The sequence below is a fragment of the Alnus glutinosa genome, chromosome 5 (assembly GCF_958979055.1).
Source record: "Alnus glutinosa chromosome 5, dhAlnGlut1.1, whole genome shotgun sequence".
In the NCBI taxonomy this organism is placed as follows: domain Eukaryota; kingdom Viridiplantae; phylum Streptophyta; class Magnoliopsida; order Fagales; family Betulaceae; genus Alnus; species Alnus glutinosa.
The window spans coordinates 6,460,682-6,480,989 of NC_084890.1; the positions used below are offsets into that span (position 1 = coordinate 6,460,682).

Here is a 20,308-nt window from a genome sequence, read left to right on the forward strand (position 1 = left end):
AGGCCTCGGGGATGGAGGGGCGTCATTCCTCTTCTTGACAGCTCCCCTCTTGGTGATCAGCTGTTTGTCTCTCGGAATGTCGTATCCGAGAAACTGCCTCAGATTCTCCTCGGTGACGAGATTATCAAAATCAACCTCTTCAAACTTGTCGGCCTTGACCCTGGCAGCGGACCACCCACTTATCTTCTTAACATCCTCCAGTTCGGATACAGTGAGTGAAGGGGGGTCGCTTCGGTCAGATCGCAGCAATTGCCAAGTCCGAGGCATCATACGGTCTTCAGGAAGAAGAGTACCTTCGGGGCATTCCCACTCCCCGGAAACTCTGAAGAATTGCATCTCCCAGAACTTGTTGTTCGTTAGCCCACTCTTGAGCTTGATGAAGACAGGCGGGTGACGAACGCAGAGTTCAATCATCCCCTCTGCAGTCTGCCTCGGCCTGTAGATGTTGAAGAATTGCAGAATATTCATCTCCTTCTTCAACACAAGCCTCCACAGGATGTAAGAGGCAAACAGATACCGCCAAGCATTGGGCATTATCTGACTGGGCGCGATCATCAGAAAAAGAACGAAGTCTCGAGCAATCTCCGGAAACGGTAATCGGAGCCCAGCAAGAAACATCCTCTCATACAGGGTGACGTCGCCACCGTCGATAACCCTGGTTCCAGGCGCCTGATAAAACAGCTTTACTGTTGGAGAAATTTCATAGTTCGAGCGAAGGACACCCTCATGCTTCGCGAAAATGATGGAGTCGACTCTGCTCTCCAAAGGAGAAAGGTCCACAGAGCCGTCGGATCTCTTTGTCCGAGCCCGAGATGCGGCGGGAGCAGTTGGGACAGCTTTTTTGGGAGCCATGGAAGAAAGAAGAAGAGTGGAAACAGAAAATACAGAGAAAAGGAAGTTCAACAATGGGGATCGAGAGAAAGCAGATAAGTGACGAGGAATGAACAGTAAAAATCCTGACTTTAAATATCTCCACCCCTACGTGTCTGAAATATCAAAAGGCGCTGTCGATTCAAAATTTCCGAAGGTGAAAAGGCGCGCCTTCCGTATTCCAGAATTAAATGCACTGCCTCGACAATACCGTGTAATGATGACAAAAGGGCGGCAGTGCAGAGCTGGTGTCGTCATTTGAAAAAGAAGCGGCAAGATTTAAATGTTTGAACTGTTGAAAAGACGCGCCCTTCACAGTAGCAAGTACAGAGTGGCGGACGAAGAATAATTCCCTAAATTCCATTATTTCTGAAATCAGAGAATTAGGGGGGTAACTGTTAGGGATAAAATTAACCCTAGAGACACGTGGATTCAGAAACGTCTCGGAGCTATGCCTCGGACATTTATTTCGGCCAACAAAGAAAAGACTGTCTAGGTGCAAATACATCTCGGAGGTATAACGACGTCTCGGTGCAAATACATCTCGGAGGTATAACGACATCTAGGTGCAAATACATCTCGGAGGTATAACGACATCTAGGTGCAAATACATCTCGGAGGTATAACGACGTCTCGGTGCAAATACATCTCGGAGGTATAACGACGTCTCGGTCTTAACACTCCAGGTCACGGTATGTAGTACATCCCGAGATCTCCTAATCTGAATGGAGCGAGCATATCTCGGGTATTTGTGTCTCGGAGTAACATCGCCTCGGAGGTGACATCAAGTCAGTACAATAACATCTCGGCCTATGGTGCGGCGATATCCTGAGATCTCCAAGGTAGAGCGAACATGTCTCGGACATCATCATCTCGGGGTCTGGTTGAAAGTTTGCCGCGGATGTCTCGGAGTACGATAAGGATAGAATTCCATGATTAATGGTGTTGGAGAAATAATCAGCTCCAAGGACATGTGGGCCTAAGGTAGTACTGGGTACATGAATAGCATAACTAAACAATTGCTAATGGTTGATCATGTGGGCAGCTTCTCCACCCATGTGCTGCACTCCTCCAAAGCAGCTGGTAGCACCTGCAAAAGGGAGAAACTCTGCTGGACAGCAACATCAAGACAGCATGGGCAGCACTTTCCTCCACGCCTGGCAGTACTTCCTCCAAGCTTGGACAGCACATGCACTCAATAAAATAATCCCACTCAATCATAAAATAACCGTCCACTCATTCCTTCCACCACCTTGCACTTTTCGACCAACAGTTTAAGGAATTGTGTTCCCCCCAATATAGTGGTTGAGTTGGTAGGAAGACTTTTGGTAGGAAAGTCCTGAAAATCAGGAGTGGTGTTTCCCCCAAATAAGGGATTATATTCCGGAAGAACAGAAAAAGGGAATCTTACTTTCCCTAGTGAGAATACTGCTGTATTTGTAATTCACCCTATTTATATGGGGTTTTAACAGAAGAAAAACAGAGATACAAAGAGAGGGGAAAATCGAGGAATCAAAAAGTAAGAGAAAGCAAGAGAGAAAGAAAGAAATTTATCCTTCTTGGAGTACGGTACAAAGGCAAAGAAAGAGAGGTTTTCTCTTCTTGGTTTGTCGTACAACAAGACATAAGTGAGGGAAATCTGGGTGTATCAGGGCTTTGGGGGATACGAGTGATTTTTCCCCCTGTAACTACTTAATAGTGAATTTCCTCTACGTCTCCTATAGTGGATGTACCTCGGTATGAGGGAACCACTTAAATCTTTGTGTCATCTTCTCCCCTATCTTCTCAATTTTTTCACTTCTAATGGGTCCTGGGAAATAAGACTAATTTCCTGACATAGCGAGTCATCAGGCGACACGTCACCATACCGGAAACTGTACCAACAAAAAGGAAGACATCGGATTTACTGGGATACTTGCGTTCACCAATAGAAAATGGCCAATAGTGATACATGATGCTCTCATTCACTAATCTGATTGTGTACAAACGATTTGATTAATTTCAATTGTATTCTAATCCAAATTTTAGGGTAATCCAATCTTCATTTATCATAAAGGATTTTTATCCTTACCACATATTCTAACAACGATAATCCCTTTCAAATTGGACCAGGAACAAGAAGCTCACAAAGCAAAGTAATCAAATCAAAGACTAGTACACATAATCCTAGAGAAAGGCTAGTGGTGACTTGGTAAGGCTTCTCCTTGCAGAGGCAATGGAAGTCTTTCAACATGAATAACCATTGTAGCAGGAGTTGATTGTGTCTTTTCTTCAAAAAAAAAAAAAAAAACACACATACAAGCTATCGGCCCTGAACCATTGTAACAGTAATATTGTTAAGGGAGCCAGCATGTGGGGCAATTTGCCTTTCGGTGAATGCAGGTTGCTTTGGAAGTGGCAGATCAATAGTCTCACTTTTAAGCATGAAAATAACATCGGATATAGTTGGCCTATCTTTTGCAAAATCTTGCACACACAACAACCCAACATGTATGCATTTCAAAATTTCCATTTCAAAGCATGGTTCTCGTATCATCGGGTCTGTTAATGCCATTATGTTTTCTGCATTCCACATTCTCCATGCCTGGAAACATATAAACAAAATTGAAATTCTTAGAAACAAGCAAACAAAGTTTTAAAAAATGAGGCAATGAGATAGAGGAGACTTACAAATCCTAGAAGGCTCATGGCCTCATTTTCATCATAAAAGCTAGTGTTTCTTCTTCCACTAACTATCTCTAGTAGCAACACTCCAAAGCTAAAGACATCTGATTTTTCTGAAAATCGCCCTCCCATTGCATATTCAGGGGACATGTAGCCGCTGAATTTTAACAATAAGACACATCCAAATCTTGTTATATCAAATATTAGGGTTATTATTTTAGTGAATTTGGCAAAACAAAGGTATATACTTACTATGTTCCAACGACCCTTTTAGTATTGGCTTGATCTTCATTGCTCCTAAAAATCCTAGCCATGCCAAAATCTGATATTTTTGGATTTAGCTCTTCGTCCAACAAGATGTTACTTGCCTTTAGATCCCTATGAATAATCCTTAACCTAGAATCCCTATGAAGGTACTGCAGACCTCGACCGATTCCTTCGATAATGTTGAATCGTCTTCTCCAATCTAATAGTTTTGGTTTGACTGAATCTAATGAAAATTTTCAAACCACACAAGAGAAAGAAAATGCATTCGGATTAAACTTGTAAGATGAGCGAACATCATGTTTGTAACACAAGTAATTTGGTGAAGTCACATCAGAATACCACAACCAAAGAATATAATTCCATTTCTGCCTCTCGACGTAGATTATTTTAGATTGTAATATTGGAAAATACTAACAAAGGGCATCAGCATGAACTAACCAAAGAGAAATGCGTCCAAACTTTTGTTTGGCATGTATTCATAGACCAACATCTTTTCTTCCCCTTCAACACAGCAGCCAAGGAGTCTAACCAGATTCCGGTGTTGGAGTTTAGAGATCACCACCACCTCATTCATAAATTCTTCTAGCCCTTGTCCAGAGGCTCTTGAAAGTCTTTTTACTGCAATTTCTTCTCCATCTGACATTTTTCCCTATAAACAAACAACAACCAACTGACTACATATTCAAATTGTTAGGCAATAACATTCTACACGAACAACCATATTACCCTGTATACGGGACCAAATCCACCCTGCCCAAGCTTATTTGATAGATGGAAGTTGTTTGTTGCACTTGCCATCTCCTGAAGACTGAATAATGGTAGCTCTTGGAGTAAAACTTGGTTTACGTTTTCTCCATGCTTGTCCTCCCTACGATATTTAGTTGCTGGTGTTTATACAATAGTAGTTAGTAATCTCTATGTAGAAATGTTGTAACATTTCTTAGTTCACTGAGCTAATAGGAATTTACATAACATCATTTTTTTTTGTTAGATCAGAGTGACAATTTTACCCTTTTGTTTTGAACTCCAACGCCACAATAAGTAAGTGCAGATGCCAGTGGATATTACTCCTATGGTCACTGCGACTGTGACGATTGCTTTCACATTTCCCATTTTGTCTGTAAATCAGAGAAAACATCAAATTAATTCATCCAAAATAAAACAGAATTATCTTTACAAGGAATTCCTTAGCTTGGGTAGTTGGGTTGGATTGAATACAGTTTTACCAATTTTGCAACATTGATAAATTTCAAGAATAAGATAAATTTAGAGAGAAAACAAAAACAACCCACCAAGTTCTGAATAGGCCAAACGAACATAAAGATCAACTCCGCCAGTCGGGAATTTCTGTATGTCAATTAAGCTTCCTGTCCATGTCATACAACCAATGCCTGAATCATATGCGTAAGCTATACAAGAACAATTCTCCAAGCATTGGGTACTACAGTTTTCTTCCAAAGTAGTTGACCAACCTGCCAAGTATGGGACTTTCATCATCGTCAGTTTCAAAAATCCATCTTTTTTTTCCCCTTCACTGCCATTATTGTTCACCCTCTCACACTGCAAGGGTGTCCTCCTCACACATCCACTAGTCCAATTTCCTCTGTTCCATTCTTCTGTATTCTTTGGCTCAAACCCCCATAAACAGCTGCAAATTGGTGAATTCTTTGAATTACAACTTCCAAATGCCCCACACCTGCCATAAACATCGCACTCAGTCTCCAAAATTGACCGCCTGACCTTCCAATCCTCCCCATTGTTGGAATGTTTTTGCCATATATTTCCTTGCGCGTTCAAGACAAAAAAATCTTTTCGGAGAGGGTCATTCCAAAAGGAAAATGTGAGAGAGAATGTTCCTTCTTTATCATCTTTAAGACTAAATCCAACAAGATATGAAGAATCCATGCCCGGTACTCCAATAAAGATCCGGCTGTTCCATGGACCACTCCGCCAATATGGGCTGCCGTCATTCCAAACAAAAATTTCGGGAAGATTACGAACATCAATGCCGGCAGAGAAGTTTCCAATGGATGGATCAGAAGGACTTTTCCATGATGTCAGCTGCACTTTCTTACCCGTTCTAACATCAGTACTAATTTCCATCTTTGGCAAGTATGTATCAGAAGGATGTTGGAAACTCTCCCATATGATTGTCCCTTTAGTGTTTCCTTGCAAGATAAGGTTTCCATTATCTAAAAGCTGCGCACTCGAATTGACAACAGAACTTGATAAATTTGATGACCAAAGAACATTCTTTTGCCCACCTAATACCACCAGATCGCCATCTTCGGATATGGTTAGAATTCCAGAGGAATTCTTGAGGGGCTTGTTTCTGTTAGCAACCCATATGACAGTGGGCACTGAAATTTGAGCATACCATATCCCAACATAGCGATCGGTTGAATTTGCAGGGCTGAAAAATCCCAATTTGAAATCACCGCCATTAGAGACTACGCTTTCAGGGTCGGTGATGAACTTAGTGGTTGTGATGGTGTCTGTGGCAGAGCAAAACTTTAAACAAAAGCAGAATAGCAAGACAAGAAGAGCTGACAAGTTGGTATTTCGAACGAGTCCCATAGGTTCAACGCTTCTGGTTTTTGAGAATTCAGATTTTGGATGGCCGGATGCAGATTTTGAAAGCATTGTTGATTCATTGCTTCAGGTCCTCTTTCCTTTTTCTTCAACAGATATTTCTACCACTCAAAACTTTCCGTCTGGACTGCATGATGAATTGTTTTGGCAAAAAGTACACATAACCACAAATACACGTTTGATTTTTTATTTGCGGTTTGAAGGTCAAATACACGCTTTTGAATAAAATTGTCTCATTCAAGTGTATGTTTGAAAAATATGACGATTTAAAAATGTGAAAAAAAAAGTCGAATTTTGGGATGATACCTGTACCTTTCCCGGAAAAAGAGTTTCGAATCATGCTTAGCTAAAACCCATACATCTTCAACCAACTAAAAAGAAAAAATAAACGAGTTTGAAGGCAAACCCATCAGCAACAAAAGAGACTTAGCTTAGCTTAATATCCGTACTTCTTCAAGCAACGAGAAAATCCAAGTGAAAAGTACACCAAGATAAATTCCAAAAAGAAAAACAAACAAAAATTGAAACTTTGCCAATCCATGATCAAACCCAGAAAGCAGTAAGATTACTTTAATCTCGAGAGAGAGACCTTTCTGTGCTTGGCATTAAGCTCTTTAGAAACGTTAGCCTTCTGGTTCATGGTGAGACTCTTTTTCTCCTCAAAAGGGTCCTTTTTCTTTTCGTGTCATAAGAATCAGAGAGAGCGTAGGGGGAAAGGTTTAAGAAGAGGAGGGAACTGAGAACTGCCGGTACCTTCCTTGTCCTTCTCACGATGTTCTTTCTGGAGAATAACGTCTTCTGGTCTGAACACGTGTGTGTGTTGACATATATAGGATTCTCTTTTTGGTGGGCTGCTGATTATAGCTTTTTTGATTTTTGGAGATATCATACTCCATTACTCTTAGACTATTTTGGCCTTTCATCTTTAAGAATTCAATATTGCGTGTGTAAAGAGTCTTAAGAGAAAAAAAAAAAAATGTGATATAAAATAAAATAAATTTTTTATCTTTTAAAGGAAGGTGAAAAAATTCCTGTTTGGAAATGCATAAAAAGGAAATTAAAATTTTAAGAAAAAAAATCTCAAAATCGTTTGCGAAATGTAAAAAGGATCATTGTTTCTTTATCCAAGTAATCAAAGCACGACTATCATATGGTGAGACACTTTTATGTTGGTAGTAATTTATTATTGTGGTAGAATAAAAGTTTTGAGTTTAAATACTAATTTAACACGTCACCTTGATTTCAAATAATGCTTCATTTGTTTCGACGTAAAATATTTTTTAGAATATATTTTCATCATTTTTTGGTATTTGATGAGAGAAAAAATAATGGTCAACAAAAATCATTTTCAATTTGACCGTAAAATCTTTAATTTTTTAAAAACAATTTACGGTTTTTCTGGATTTAAACTCTTCACTCTTGCACGCATGTTTGTGGAAATTCGCTACTGCTGGGCATTAGAGTTTGTTGGTAACTCGACTCTACTGCCGAAGATCTCTGAATTTTAGTATCGAATTGCCGGAATCCGACAGACCGAATTTCGGCGGCAATATCACCGGATTGCGGCATATCAAATTTTGGCTAAACTAGTTGAAATTTGACTAGTATGGCCAAAATCTGAAAATTTTTGCCAGATTCTAGCCGACAAGATTCCAATCAGTTTGGTCGGAATTTGCCGATGGCGGCCGAACGCCGTCAAATTCCCTCGACAATTTTTAAATTCTATTTTATGTCATTAATATTTTTGTTCGTACAAGTCAAATGTTAAAAAATACTTCTTAAAAATTATTTAAAAAAATAATAATAAAAAAATTTAACGTTGAAACAAATCGAACATAAATATTGATGATTATCTTGAGTTAATCAGGCCGCGCATTAGGCAAGACGGGATTAGACATTGTTGGACATGTTGTTTCAGAGCTTTTATTTAATATAATTAGCCGCCACTTTCAAGCCTAATCATGTTTTCAACTGGCAAATGAGTCAATGACAGTTGGCAGGAACGGAATCGGATGGTTATTATTAATTGTGAATCGTTAAGGACAGAGGTAATCGAAAATGTCACGCATCCTTTGGATTGGAGCTATTAGACTGAAACGTTGAACCATGATATCTATATATATATATACATTTAGATGGTTGATTAGTTAGGAAAATTAGAAAAGATTGGTAATGATTAAATTAAACATAAATTGCATCACCTGAAGTCAAATGCTGTCAGCATTTTGGTGAAGTCTATGTTGACCCCTTGGAATTGTAATATTCTACTAAATTCTAAGTTGCCGTCCGCTTAATCCACACCGTTCGATCTTTGATGATTTTTTTTTTTTTTTTTTTTTTTTTTTTTTTTTTACAACTTCACTAATTTTTTAGTATTTACATTAATCCGATCTATAAGTCACATCTTTTGTGACTCGAGCCGTGACATGTTGTACTACGCTTCCGAATCCAATGTCTACAATGACTCACTTTATTGTTTCTGACCTGATGGGTAGTCTTTTGATGTAATCATATTATTTAGAATTTGTGTTAGTGTCCAATAACAAATAATCTCCGATAAAGAGTTTAATTTCAATTATTCTTAGTTTATTAGAGTCTGTCTCAATTCTAGTTGGTCAGTTAAATAGTTTAAGAGTCTTATTTTGATTACTGGTTATCTTTGTAACCGATCAGTATTGCCCATCTATTTAAATGAGATTATTAATGAAGAAGATGCATAATGAATATTGTTTTCTTTTGACAGCTCCACACATCTATCATTATTCAATGACTTAATACTATACTCATACATAATATCAAGTCATTTTAATTCAATCTGCTATTTGCTCTTATACCAATTGCCAAACCACTTTTTCTTTTTCTTTTTTTCTTTTTTTTTTTTTTTTTTTTTTTTTTTTTTTCACTTTGTGGTTTGGCACTCAAACCTCATGCGAGTTGTATAAAGATAATTGAAAACGTGGATTTGCAATCATGTTCAATTGTTTGACAATAAGCTGGTTGGATTTTTCCTTAGGTAGGAATAGGATGTGATCTAACCTGACCTAGCTTTATACCAATAAATATCACAAGCCAAAATAAGCTAAGAGGATAGGTACAATAATGGTACATGGCAAGCCCGACCGAGACTCCTCAACGCCTTTCAATTATTAGGAAAAAGAACAGCAAGAGAATTTTAGGACGATTCGATATTAGACACTTACATCTCCTCATAAAAATTGCTTTATAGATTATATTGCACTCTTTTTTTTTTTTTTTTTTAATTATTATTATTATTATTATTTTATGATTTTACAATACAAATAGCTCCTAATTATAGAGAACTATGTGACTCTAAATATCAGATACATATTATGGGATGTATACCACATATTGGCTGAGCAACAAGTAGTTGTACCACTGTGATGACTTATTTTTGTTTGTGTAAAAAAAAAAAAAAGAGATCACCACAGAGGTATTGACGATGATTCCCAAATAATATCGCAGAATAGAATATGATACAATTAGATAAAATGCAATAGAAACAAAGGGATCGTCTCCAGGTTAACTAAAGAAGAATAGAGGCAGATTTTGATGGGGTCAAATGGTGGTTCGTGTATCTTTATCTTTGGAGGCTCAAACGAAGGCTTGTTTACTTATATTTTCTCATATGAATCTTGTCTCCAGCTATTGGGGATTCTGTTGCCTTACCAACTGATAAGTCTTGAATTATCCGATTCAAGACCCCTTAATTCGTATTTGTTAGACCTAGTTCGTATTGTATATATAACGTTTTGTTGTAGTTTTTGTGTTTATCTTATTTTCAGGTCTTAGTTGAAATCTAATTCAAAATACTTGAATTAGACCTGGAAATACATCAAGGGTATTTTGGTCACTTCCAGAGTTCGATACTGATCCTGAGAAAATGGAAAATCGTCCAAGGCATTTCGATCGATCGATTATTTGTACAGCAATAATTCGATCGATCGACTCTTCGATCGATCGACATATTTTCGATCGAGCGAATTCGTGTCTTCCAGAAAGTTTAGATATTTTCAGATCTTTGTATTCTTTGTGCGATCCAAATTAAAAGTTGGATTTTGTGGACAGAAATGGACGCCGACTAGCTCTGTTTGTGCGGCTAGGATTAACTCTTGATGATCTTTTGTAAATCCAATTCTCTATATATATGAGATTAGGGTTGTAGGTTAGAACATGCATCTTTTGGGATTTCGGATTTGCTCAGATGTATCACTTCAATTCCTTGTGTTTTTAGTTTCCTTTAGTGCACGTTTTCTGGGCTTAGTTCCAGAGAGCTTGTCTCCTTTCCTTAATTTCAAGTTCTAGCTTAGCTTGTTCTTCATTTTCTTCCTTTCTTTGTAATCCGAATTTCTTTAGTTTAATATAGTTGTTTTTAAATCATTTCCTTCTTGTTTCTTTACTGCTTTCCTTTAAATTCATGCTTAACTTAGATTCAATTCATGTCTAGCTAATTTAGTCTTAGGGCTTGATCCAAAATCCAATCCAAAAACCATGAAGTGTTCTTGATGTTCTTAGGATTTTCTTTAGATGTTTGATGATTGTTGAGGGCTAGAGGATATCAAAACCCATGCTAAAAGGTTTTGGTATCAAGATTCCAATCAAATTTATTCATGAAAAAGAGTTTAACTTGTCTATGAGTTTTTCTTGAAGTCTTGAGTAAAACCAACATTCTTGGAAACAAGAATGATGTCTTTTTCAATGGTGCTATTTGACATGATGTATGATTTCTCATTAGAGTCACCTTATAGGGTATGCTAGGGAACACCAATCATTTCACCCCTTTGGTAGTCTAATTGTCTTTCAATTGTAGTTTAACTTTATGTGGAATGATTTGGTGTGAAACTAGATATCTTATCATTATGGCCTAAATAGGGTTTTCATGTATTGTGTACACTTATTAGGATGTGTTATAGAGTAGTAAGCTAGGGCACGTTAGTCACTCCACACCTTCGGTAGAGTAAAATGTTTTCAATTATAGCTTAATCTTTACGTGGAGTTGATTAATGTAAATCTAGGTGCTTTATGATTACGTCTTAACGAAAGTATTTTCATGTCGAGGTCGTCGTAGTGATTGACGCCCATTACGCGCTCATATCAAGCATGTTAGGAATATCCATATAGACTTTAAGCATTGCATAGGTTGAGGATTGGATAGGATCAACACCCTAAGTTTTCTTTTAAGTTAATTTCATTTCCCGTTTTCATTTCCTTCACTTTATCGTTGTAGCTTCAATTCTACAACTTTTGTTTTTACTTTTGTTGATAAATTAAGTTAGATACGCTCTTTAGATATTCCATTACGCAAAAACAACCAAATTTCTCTGTGGTTCGATCACCCTTACTATAGTATAATCGATACGTACTATTGCGAGTGGTAAACTTATAAATATTAAAATCCACGTGTAGCCGGTTAGTCCCGAGCTATACCACCAACCCCAAATATGCTTATTGAGATCTATGTATTAAATATCTCAAACAAATCTCAAAAGAACGGCATGCCGCAGAACATATGACTCATGGTCCTTTAGGTTCTTTAAATTCTGTGGAATGAATTATGTGAGGGAGTGGCAGCTTGTTTTGAAACCATACGATTAGCTTGGAGAGAAACTTGAGGTGCAATATATATATATATATAAAGGGGGCAGTATATCAATTATATATATTTTTTTAATTTAATTTAATTTAATTTAATTTTTTTTGTTGAACTGGGTGCTACTCGTCCATTGTAGCTTTCCTCAATCTTTGACCATGTGGCAAGGTGAATGATGGTGGAATTCCATATAGCCCAAAAAAGTGGACGATGGTTGAAGAAGTTTCCAAGTAAATGGAAAATGGAAGAGAAGAGAAAGAAATAAAGAAAATGAAGACACCGGATTTACAGGGATACTCCAATCTTCATTTATCATAAAGGATTTTTATCCTTACCACATATTCTAACAACGATAATCGCTTTTCAAATTGGACCAGGAACAAGAAGCTCACAAAGCAAAGTAATCAAATCAAAGACTAGTACACATAATCCTAGAGAAAGGCTAGTGGTGATTTGGTAAGGCTTCCCCTTCCGGAGGCAATGGAAGTCTTTCAACAGGAATAACCATTGTAGCAGGAGCTGATTGTGTGTTTTTTCTTTAAAAAAAAAAAAAAAAACACACACACACACATACAAGCTATCGGCCCTGAACCCTTGTAACAGTAATATTGTTAAGGGAGTCAGCATGTGGGGCAATTTGCCTTTCGGTGAATGCAGGTTGCTTTGGAAGTGGCAGATCGATAGTCTCACTTTTAAGCATGGAAATAACAACGGATATAGTTGGCCTATCTTTTGCAAAATCTTGCACACACAACAACCCGACATGTATGCATTTCAAAATTTCCATTTCAAAGCATGGTTCTCGTATCATCGGGTCTGTTAATGCCACTATGTTTTCTGCATTCCACATTCTCCATGCCTAGAAACATATAAACAAAATTGAAACTCTTAGAAACAAGCAAACGAAGTTTTAAAAGATGAGGCAATGAGATAGAGGAGACTTACAAATTCTAGAAGGCTCATGGCCTCCTTTTCATCATAAAAGCTAGTGTTTCTTCTTCCACTAACTATCTCTAGTAGCAACACTCCAAAGCTAAAGACATCCGATTTTTCTGAAAATCGCCCTCTCATTGCATATTCAGGGGACATGTAGCCGCTGAATTTTAACAATAAGACACATCCAAATCTTGTTATATCAAATATTAGGGTTATTATTTTAGTGAATTTGGCAAAACAAAGGTATATACTTACTATGTTCCAACGACCCTTTTAGTATTGGCTTGATCTTCATTGCTCCCAAAAATCCTAGCCATACCAAAATCTGATATTTTTGGATTTAGCTCTTCGTCCAACAAAATGTTACTTGCCTTTAGATCCCTATGAATAATCCTTAACCTGGAATCCCTATGAAGGTACAGCAGACCTCGACTGATTCCTTCGATAATGTTGAATCGTCTTCTCCAATCTAATAGTTTTGGTTTGACTGAATCTAATGAAAATTTTCAAACCAAACAAGAGAAAGAAAATGCATTCGGATTAAACTTGTAAGATGAGCGAACATCATTTTTGTAACACAAGTAATTTGGTGAAGTCACATCAGAATACCACAACCAAAGAATATAATTCCATTTTTGCCTCTCGACGTAAATTATTTTAGATTGTAATATTGGAAAATACTAACAAAGGGCATCAGCATGAACTAACCAAAGAGAAATGCGTCCAAACTTTTGTTTGGCATGTATTCATAGACCAACATCTTTTCTTCCCCTTCAACACAGCAGCCAAGGAGTCTAACCAGATTCCGGTGTTGGAGTTTAGAGATCACCACCACCTCATTCATAAATTCTTCTAGCCCTTGTCCAGAGGCTCTTGAAAGTCTTTTTACTGCAATTTCTTCTCCGTCTGACATTTTTCCCTATAAACAAACAACAACCAACTGACTACATATTCAAATTGTTAGGCAATAACATTCTACAAGAACAACCATATTACCCTGTATACGGGACCAAATCCACCCTGCCCAAGCTTATTTGATAGATGGAAGTTGTTTGTTGCACTTGCCATCTCCTGAAGACTGAATAATGGTAGCTCTTGGAGTAAAACTTGGTTTACGTTTTCTCCATGCTTGTCCTCCCTACGATATTTAGTTGCTGGTGTTTATACAATAGTAGTTAGTAATCTCTATGTAGAAATGTTGTAACATTTCTTAGTTCACTGATCTAATAGGAATTTACATAACATCATTTTTTTTTTGTAAGATCAGAGTGACAATTTTACCCTTTAGTTTTGAACTCCAACGCCACAATAAGTAAGTGCAGATGCCAGTGAATATTACTCCTATGATCACTGTGACTATGACGATTGTTTTCACATTTCCCATTTTGTCTGTAAATCAGAGAAAACATCAAACTAATTCATCCAAAATAAAACAGAATTATCTTTACAAGGACTTCCTTAGCTTGGGAAGTTGGGTTGGATTGAAATACAGTTTTACCAATTTTGCAACATTGATAAATTTCAAGAATAAGATAAATTTAGAGAGAAAACAAAAACAACCCACCAAGTTCTGAATAGGCCAAACGAACATAAAGATCAGCTCCGCCGGTCGAGAATTTTTGTATGTCAATTAAGCTTCCTGTCCATGTCATACAACCAATGCCTGAATCATATGCGTAAGCTATACAAGAACAATTCTCCAAGCATTGGGTACTACAGTTTTCTTCCAAAGTAGTTGACCAACCTGCCAAGTATGGGACTTTCATCATCGTCAGTTTCAAAAATCCATCTTTTTTTTCCCCTTCACTGCCATTATTGTTCACCCTCTCACACTGCAAGGGTGTCCTCCTCACACATCCACTAGTCCAATTTCCTCTGTTCCATTCTTCTGTATTCTTTGGCTCAAACCCCCATAAACAGCTGCAAATTGGTGAATTCTTTGAATTACAGCTTCCAAATGCCCCACACCTGCCATAAACATCGCACTCAGTCTCCAAAGTTGACCGCCTGACCTTCCAATCCTCCCCATTGTCGGAATGTTTTTGCAGTAGATTTCCTTGCGCGTTCAAGACAACAAAATCCTTTCGGAGAGGGTCGTTCGAAAAGGTAAAAGTGAAAGAGAATGTTCCTTCTCTAATACTAAATCCATTAAGATATGAAGAATCCATGTCCGGTACTCCAATAAAGATCCGGCTGTTCCATGGACCACTCCGCCAATATGGGTTGCCGTCATTCCAAACAAAAAATTCGGGAAGATTACGAACATCAATACCGGCAGAGAAGTTTCCAATGGACGGATCAGAAGGACTTTTCCATGATGTCAGCTGCACTTTCTTACCCGTTCTAACATCAGTACCAATTTCCATCTTTGGCAAGTATGTATCAGAAGGATGTTGGAAACTCTCCCATATGATTGTCCCTGTAGTGTTTACATGCAAGATAAGGTTTCCAGAATCTAAAAGCTGGGCACTCGAATTGACAACAGAACTTGATAAATTTGATAACCAAAGAACCTTCTTTTGCCCATCTAATACCACCAGATCGCCATCTTTGGATATGGTTAGAATTCCAGAGGAATTCTTGAGGGGCTTGTTTCTGTTAGCAACCCATATGACAGTGGGCACTGAAATTTGAGCATACCATATCCCAACATAGCGATCGGTTGAATTTGCAGGGCTAAAAAATCCCAATTTGAAATCACCGCCATTAGAGACTACGCTTTCAGGGTCGGTGATGAACTTAGCGGCTGTGATGGTGTTTGTGGCAGAGCAAAACTTTAAACAAAAGCAGAATAGCAAGACAAGAAGAGCTGACAAGTTGGTATTTCGAACGAGTCCCATAGGTTCAACGCTTCTGGTTTTTGAGAATTCAGATTTTGGATGGTCGGATGCAGATTTTGAAAGCATTGTTGATTCATTGCTTCAGGTCCTCTTTCCTTTTTCTTCGACAGATATTTCTACCACTCAAAACTTTCCGTCTGGACTGCATGATGAATTGTTTTGGCAAAAAGTACACGTAACCACAAATACGTGTTTGATTTTTTATTTGCGGTTTGAAGGTCAAATACACGCTTTTGAATAAAATTGTCTCATTCAAGTGTATGTTTGAAAAATATGACTATTTAAAAATGTGAAAAAAAAGTCGAATTTTGGGATGATACCTGTACCTTTCCCGGAAAAAGAGTTTCGAATCATGCTTAGCTAAAACCCATACATCTTCAACCAACTAAAAAGAAAAAATAAACGAGTTTGAAGGCAAACCCATCAGCAACAAAAGAGACTTAGCTTAGCTTAATATCCGTACTTCTTCAAGCAACGAGAAAATCCAAGTGAAAAGTACACCAAGATAAATTCCAAAAGAAAAATAAAAAATAAAAAAAATTAAACTTTGCCACTACATCATCGAACCCAGAAAGCAGCAAGCTTAGTTTAATCTCTAGAGAGAGAGAGAGAGAGAGACCTTTCTGTGCTTGGCATTAAGCTCTTTAGAAACGTTAGCCTTCTGGTTCATGGTGAGACTCTTTTTCTCCTCAAAAGGGTCCTTTTTCTTTTTGTGTCATAAGAATCAGAGAGAGCGTAGGGTAAAAGGTTTAAGAAGAGGAGGGAACTGAGAACTGCCGGTACCTTCCTTGTCCTTCTCACGATGTTCTTTCTGGAGAATAACGTCTTCTGGTCTGAACACGTGTGTGTGTTGACATATATATTTAGGATTCTCTTTTTGGTGGGCTGCTGATTGTAGCTTTTTTGATTTTTGGAGATATCATACTCCATTACTCTTAGACTTTGGCCTTTTATCTTTAGGAATTCAATATTGGGTGCGTAAAGGATTTTAAGAAAAAAAAGAAAAGAAAAAAGGGTGATATAAAATAAAATAAAATTTTTATTTTTTATTTTTTAAAGGAAGGTGAAAAAAATCCTGTTTGAAAATGCATAAAAAGGAAGTTAAAATTTTAAGAAAAAAAAATCTCAAAATTGTTTGCGAAATGTAAAAAGGATCATTGTTTCTTTATCCAAGTAATCAAAGCACGACTATCATATGGTGAGACACTTTTATGTTGGTAGTAATTTATTATTGTGGTAGAATAAAAGTTTTGAGTTTAAATACTAATTTAACACGTCACCTTGATTTCAAATAATGCTTCATTTGTTTCGACGTAAAATAGTTTTTAGAATATATTTTCATCATTTTTTTGGTATTTGATGAGAGAAAAAATAATGGTCAACAAAAATCATTTTCAATTTGACCGTAAAATTTTCTTTAATTTTTTAAAAACAATTTACGATTTTTTTGGATTTAAACTCTTCACTCTTGCACGCATGTTTGTAGGAATTCACTATTGCTAGACACTAAAGTTTGTTGGTAACCCGACTCTACTACCGAAGATCTCTGGATTTTAGTATCGAATTGTCGGAATTCGATAGAAAGAATTTTGACAGCAACATCGCCGGATTGCGGTAGATTAAATTTTGGCTAAACTAGCTGAAATTTGACTAGTATGGGCAAAATCTGAAAATTTTTGCCATATTCTAGCAGACAAGATTCCAATCAATTTGGTCTGAATTTGCCGATAGCGGCCAAACGCCGTCGGATTCTTACGACAATTTTTAAATTCTATTTTATGTCATTGATATATTTTTTTTTCATACGAGTCAAATGTTATAAGTTACTTTTTAAAAATTACAAAAAATAAAATATTTAACACCGAAACAAACCTAACATAAATATTGATGATTATCTTGAGTTAATTGGGTGTCAATATCAGGCCGAGGATTAGGCAAGACAGGATTAGACATTGTTGGACATGTTGTTTCAGAGCTTTTATTTAATATAGAGTAGCCGCCACTTTCAAGCCTAATCATGTTTTCAACTCGCAAATGAGTCAATGACAGTTGGCAGGAACGGAATCGGATGGTTATTATTAATTGTGAATCGTTAAGGACAGAGGTAATCGAAAATGTCACGCATCCTTTGGATTGGAGCTATTAGACTGAAACGTTGAACCATGATATCTATATATATATATACATTTAGATGGTTGATTAGTTTGGAAAATTAGAAAAGATTGGTAATGATTAAATTAAACATAAATTGCATCACCTGAAGTCAAATGCTGTCAGCATTTTGGTGAAGTCTATGTTGACCCCTTGGAATTGTAATATTCTACTAAATTCTAAGTTGCCGTCCGCTTAATCCACACCGTTCGATCTTTGATGATTTTTTTTTTTTTTTTTTTTTTTTTTTTTTTTTTTTTTTACAACTTCACTAATTTTTTAGTATTTACATTAATCCGATCTATAAGTCACATCTTTTGTGACTCGAGCCGTGACATGTTTTACTACGCTTCCGAATCCAATGTCTACAATGACTCACTTTATCGTTTCTGACCTGATGGGTAGTCTTTTGATGTAATCATATTATTTAGAATTTGTATTAGTGTCCAATAACAAATAATCTCCGATAAAGAGTTTAATTTCAATTATTCTTAGTTTATTAGAGTCTGTCTCAATTCTAGTTGGTCAGTTAAATAGTTTAAGAGTCTTATTTTGATTACTGGTTATCTTTGTAACCGATCAGTATTGCCCATCTATTTAAATGAGATTATTAATGAAGAAGATGCATAATGAATATTGTTTTCTTTTGACAGCTCCACACATCTATCATTATTCAATGACTTAATACTATACTCATACATAATATCAAGTCATTTTAATTCAATCTGCTATTTGCTCTTATACCAATTGCCAAACCACTTTTTCTTTTTTTTTTTTTTTTTTTTTTTTTTTTTTTTTTTTTTTTTTCACTTTGTGGTTTGGCACTCAAACCTCATGCGAGTTGTATAAAGATAATTGAAAACGTGGATTTGCAATCATGTTCAATTGTTTGACAATAAGCTGGTTGGATTTTTCCTTAGGTAGGAATAGGATGTGATCTAACCTGACCTAGCTTTATACCAATAAATATCACAAGCCAGAATAAGCTAAGAGGATAGGTACAATAATGGTACATGGCAAGCCCGACCGAGACTCCTCAACGCCTTTCAATTATTAGGAAAAAGAACAGCAAGAGAATTTTAGGACGATTCGATATTAGACACTTACATCTCCTCATAAAAATTGCTTTATAGATTATATTGCACTCTTTTTTTTTTTTTTTTTTAATTATTATTATTATTATTATTTTATGATTTTACAATACAAATAGCTCCTAATTATAGAGAACTATGTGACTCTAAATATCAGATACATATTATGGGATGTATACCACATATTGGCTGAGCAACAAGTAGTTGTACCACTGTGATGACTTATTTTTGTTTGTGTAAAAAAAAAAAAAAGAGATCACCACAGAGGTATTGACGATGATTCCCAAATAATATCGCAGAATAGAATATGATACAATTAGATAAAATGCAATAGAAACAAAGGGATCGTCTCCAGGTTAACTAAAGAAGAATAGAGGCAGATTTTGATGGGGTCAAATGGTGGTTCGTGTATCTTTATCTTTGGAGGCTCAAACGAAGGCTTGTTTACTTATATTTTCTCATATGAATCTTGTCTCCAGCTATTGGGGATTCTGTTGCCTTACCAACTGATAAGTCTTGAATTATCCGATTCAAGACCCCTTAATTCGTATTTGTTAGACCTAGTTCGTATTGTATATATAACGTTTTGTTGTAGTTTTTGTGTTTATCTTATTTTCAGGTCTTAGTTGAAATCTAATTCAAAATACTTGAATTAGACCTGGAAATACATCAAGGGTATTTTGGTCACTTCCAGAGTTCGATACTGATCCTGAGAAAATGGAAAATCGTCCAAGGCATTTCGATCGATCGATTATTTGTACAGCAATAATTCGATCGATCGACTCTTCGATCGATCGACATATTTTCGATCGAGCGAATTCGTGTCTTCCAGAAAGTTTAGATATTTTCAGATCTTTGTATTCTTTGTGCGATCCAAATTAAAAGTTGGATTTTGTGGACAGAAATGGACGCCGACTAGCTCTGTTTGTGCGGCTAGGATTAACTCTTGATGATCTTTTGTAAATCCAATTCTCTATATATATGAGATTAGGGTTGTAGGTTAGAACATGCATCTTTTGGGATTTCGGATTTGCTCAGATGTATCACTTCAATTCCTTGTGTTTTTAGTTTCCTTTAGTGCACGTTTTCTGGGCTTAGTTCCAGAGAGCTTGTCTCCTTTCCTTAATTTCAAGTTCTAGCTTAGCTTGTTCTTCATTTTCTTCCTTTCTTTGTAATCCGAATTTCTTTAGTTTAATATAGTTGTTTTTAAATCATTTCCTTCTTGTTTCTTTACTGCTTTCCTTTAAATTCATGCTTAACTTAGATTCAATTCATGTCTAGCTAATTTA

General features: G+C 36.6%; 2 protein-coding genes and 1 pseudogene across 2 annotated transcripts; all 3 read right to left on the reverse strand.

The window, feature by feature from the left end:
- LOC133868110 (ADP-ribosylation factor GTPase-activating protein AGD5-like) overlaps positions 1-7,229 on the reverse strand; it is a 29,084-nt pseudogene extending 21,855 nt beyond the window's left edge.
- Positions 3,144-6,631, reverse strand: LOC133868106 (G-type lectin S-receptor-like serine/threonine-protein kinase At1g11330). Its single transcript, XM_062304926.1, has 7 exons — positions 5,094-6,631; positions 4,812-4,919; positions 4,528-4,685; positions 4,240-4,450; positions 3,787-4,024; positions 3,541-3,691; positions 3,144-3,454 (listed from the first exon to the last, which is right to left on the reverse strand). Exons 1-7 carry the CDS (start codon positions 6,442-6,444, stop codon positions 3,173-3,175), a joined length of 2,499 nt encoding a protein of 832 aa, XP_062160910.1. The 5' UTR covers positions 6,445-6,631; the 3' UTR covers positions 3,144-3,172.
- Positions 7,230-12,190: 4,961 nt separating the features above from the next.
- On the reverse strand, positions 12,191-16,076 carry LOC133868107 (G-type lectin S-receptor-like serine/threonine-protein kinase At1g11330). The gene is made up of 7 exons (XM_062304927.1): positions 14,502-16,076; positions 14,219-14,326; positions 13,934-14,091; positions 13,646-13,856; positions 13,193-13,430; positions 12,947-13,097; positions 12,191-12,860 (listed from the first exon to the last, which is right to left on the reverse strand). Exons 1-7 carry the CDS (start codon positions 15,841-15,843, stop codon positions 12,579-12,581), a joined length of 2,490 nt encoding a protein of 829 aa, XP_062160911.1. The 5' UTR covers positions 15,844-16,076; the 3' UTR covers positions 12,191-12,578.
- Between the last annotated feature and the right edge of the window lie 4,232 nt (positions 16,077-20,308).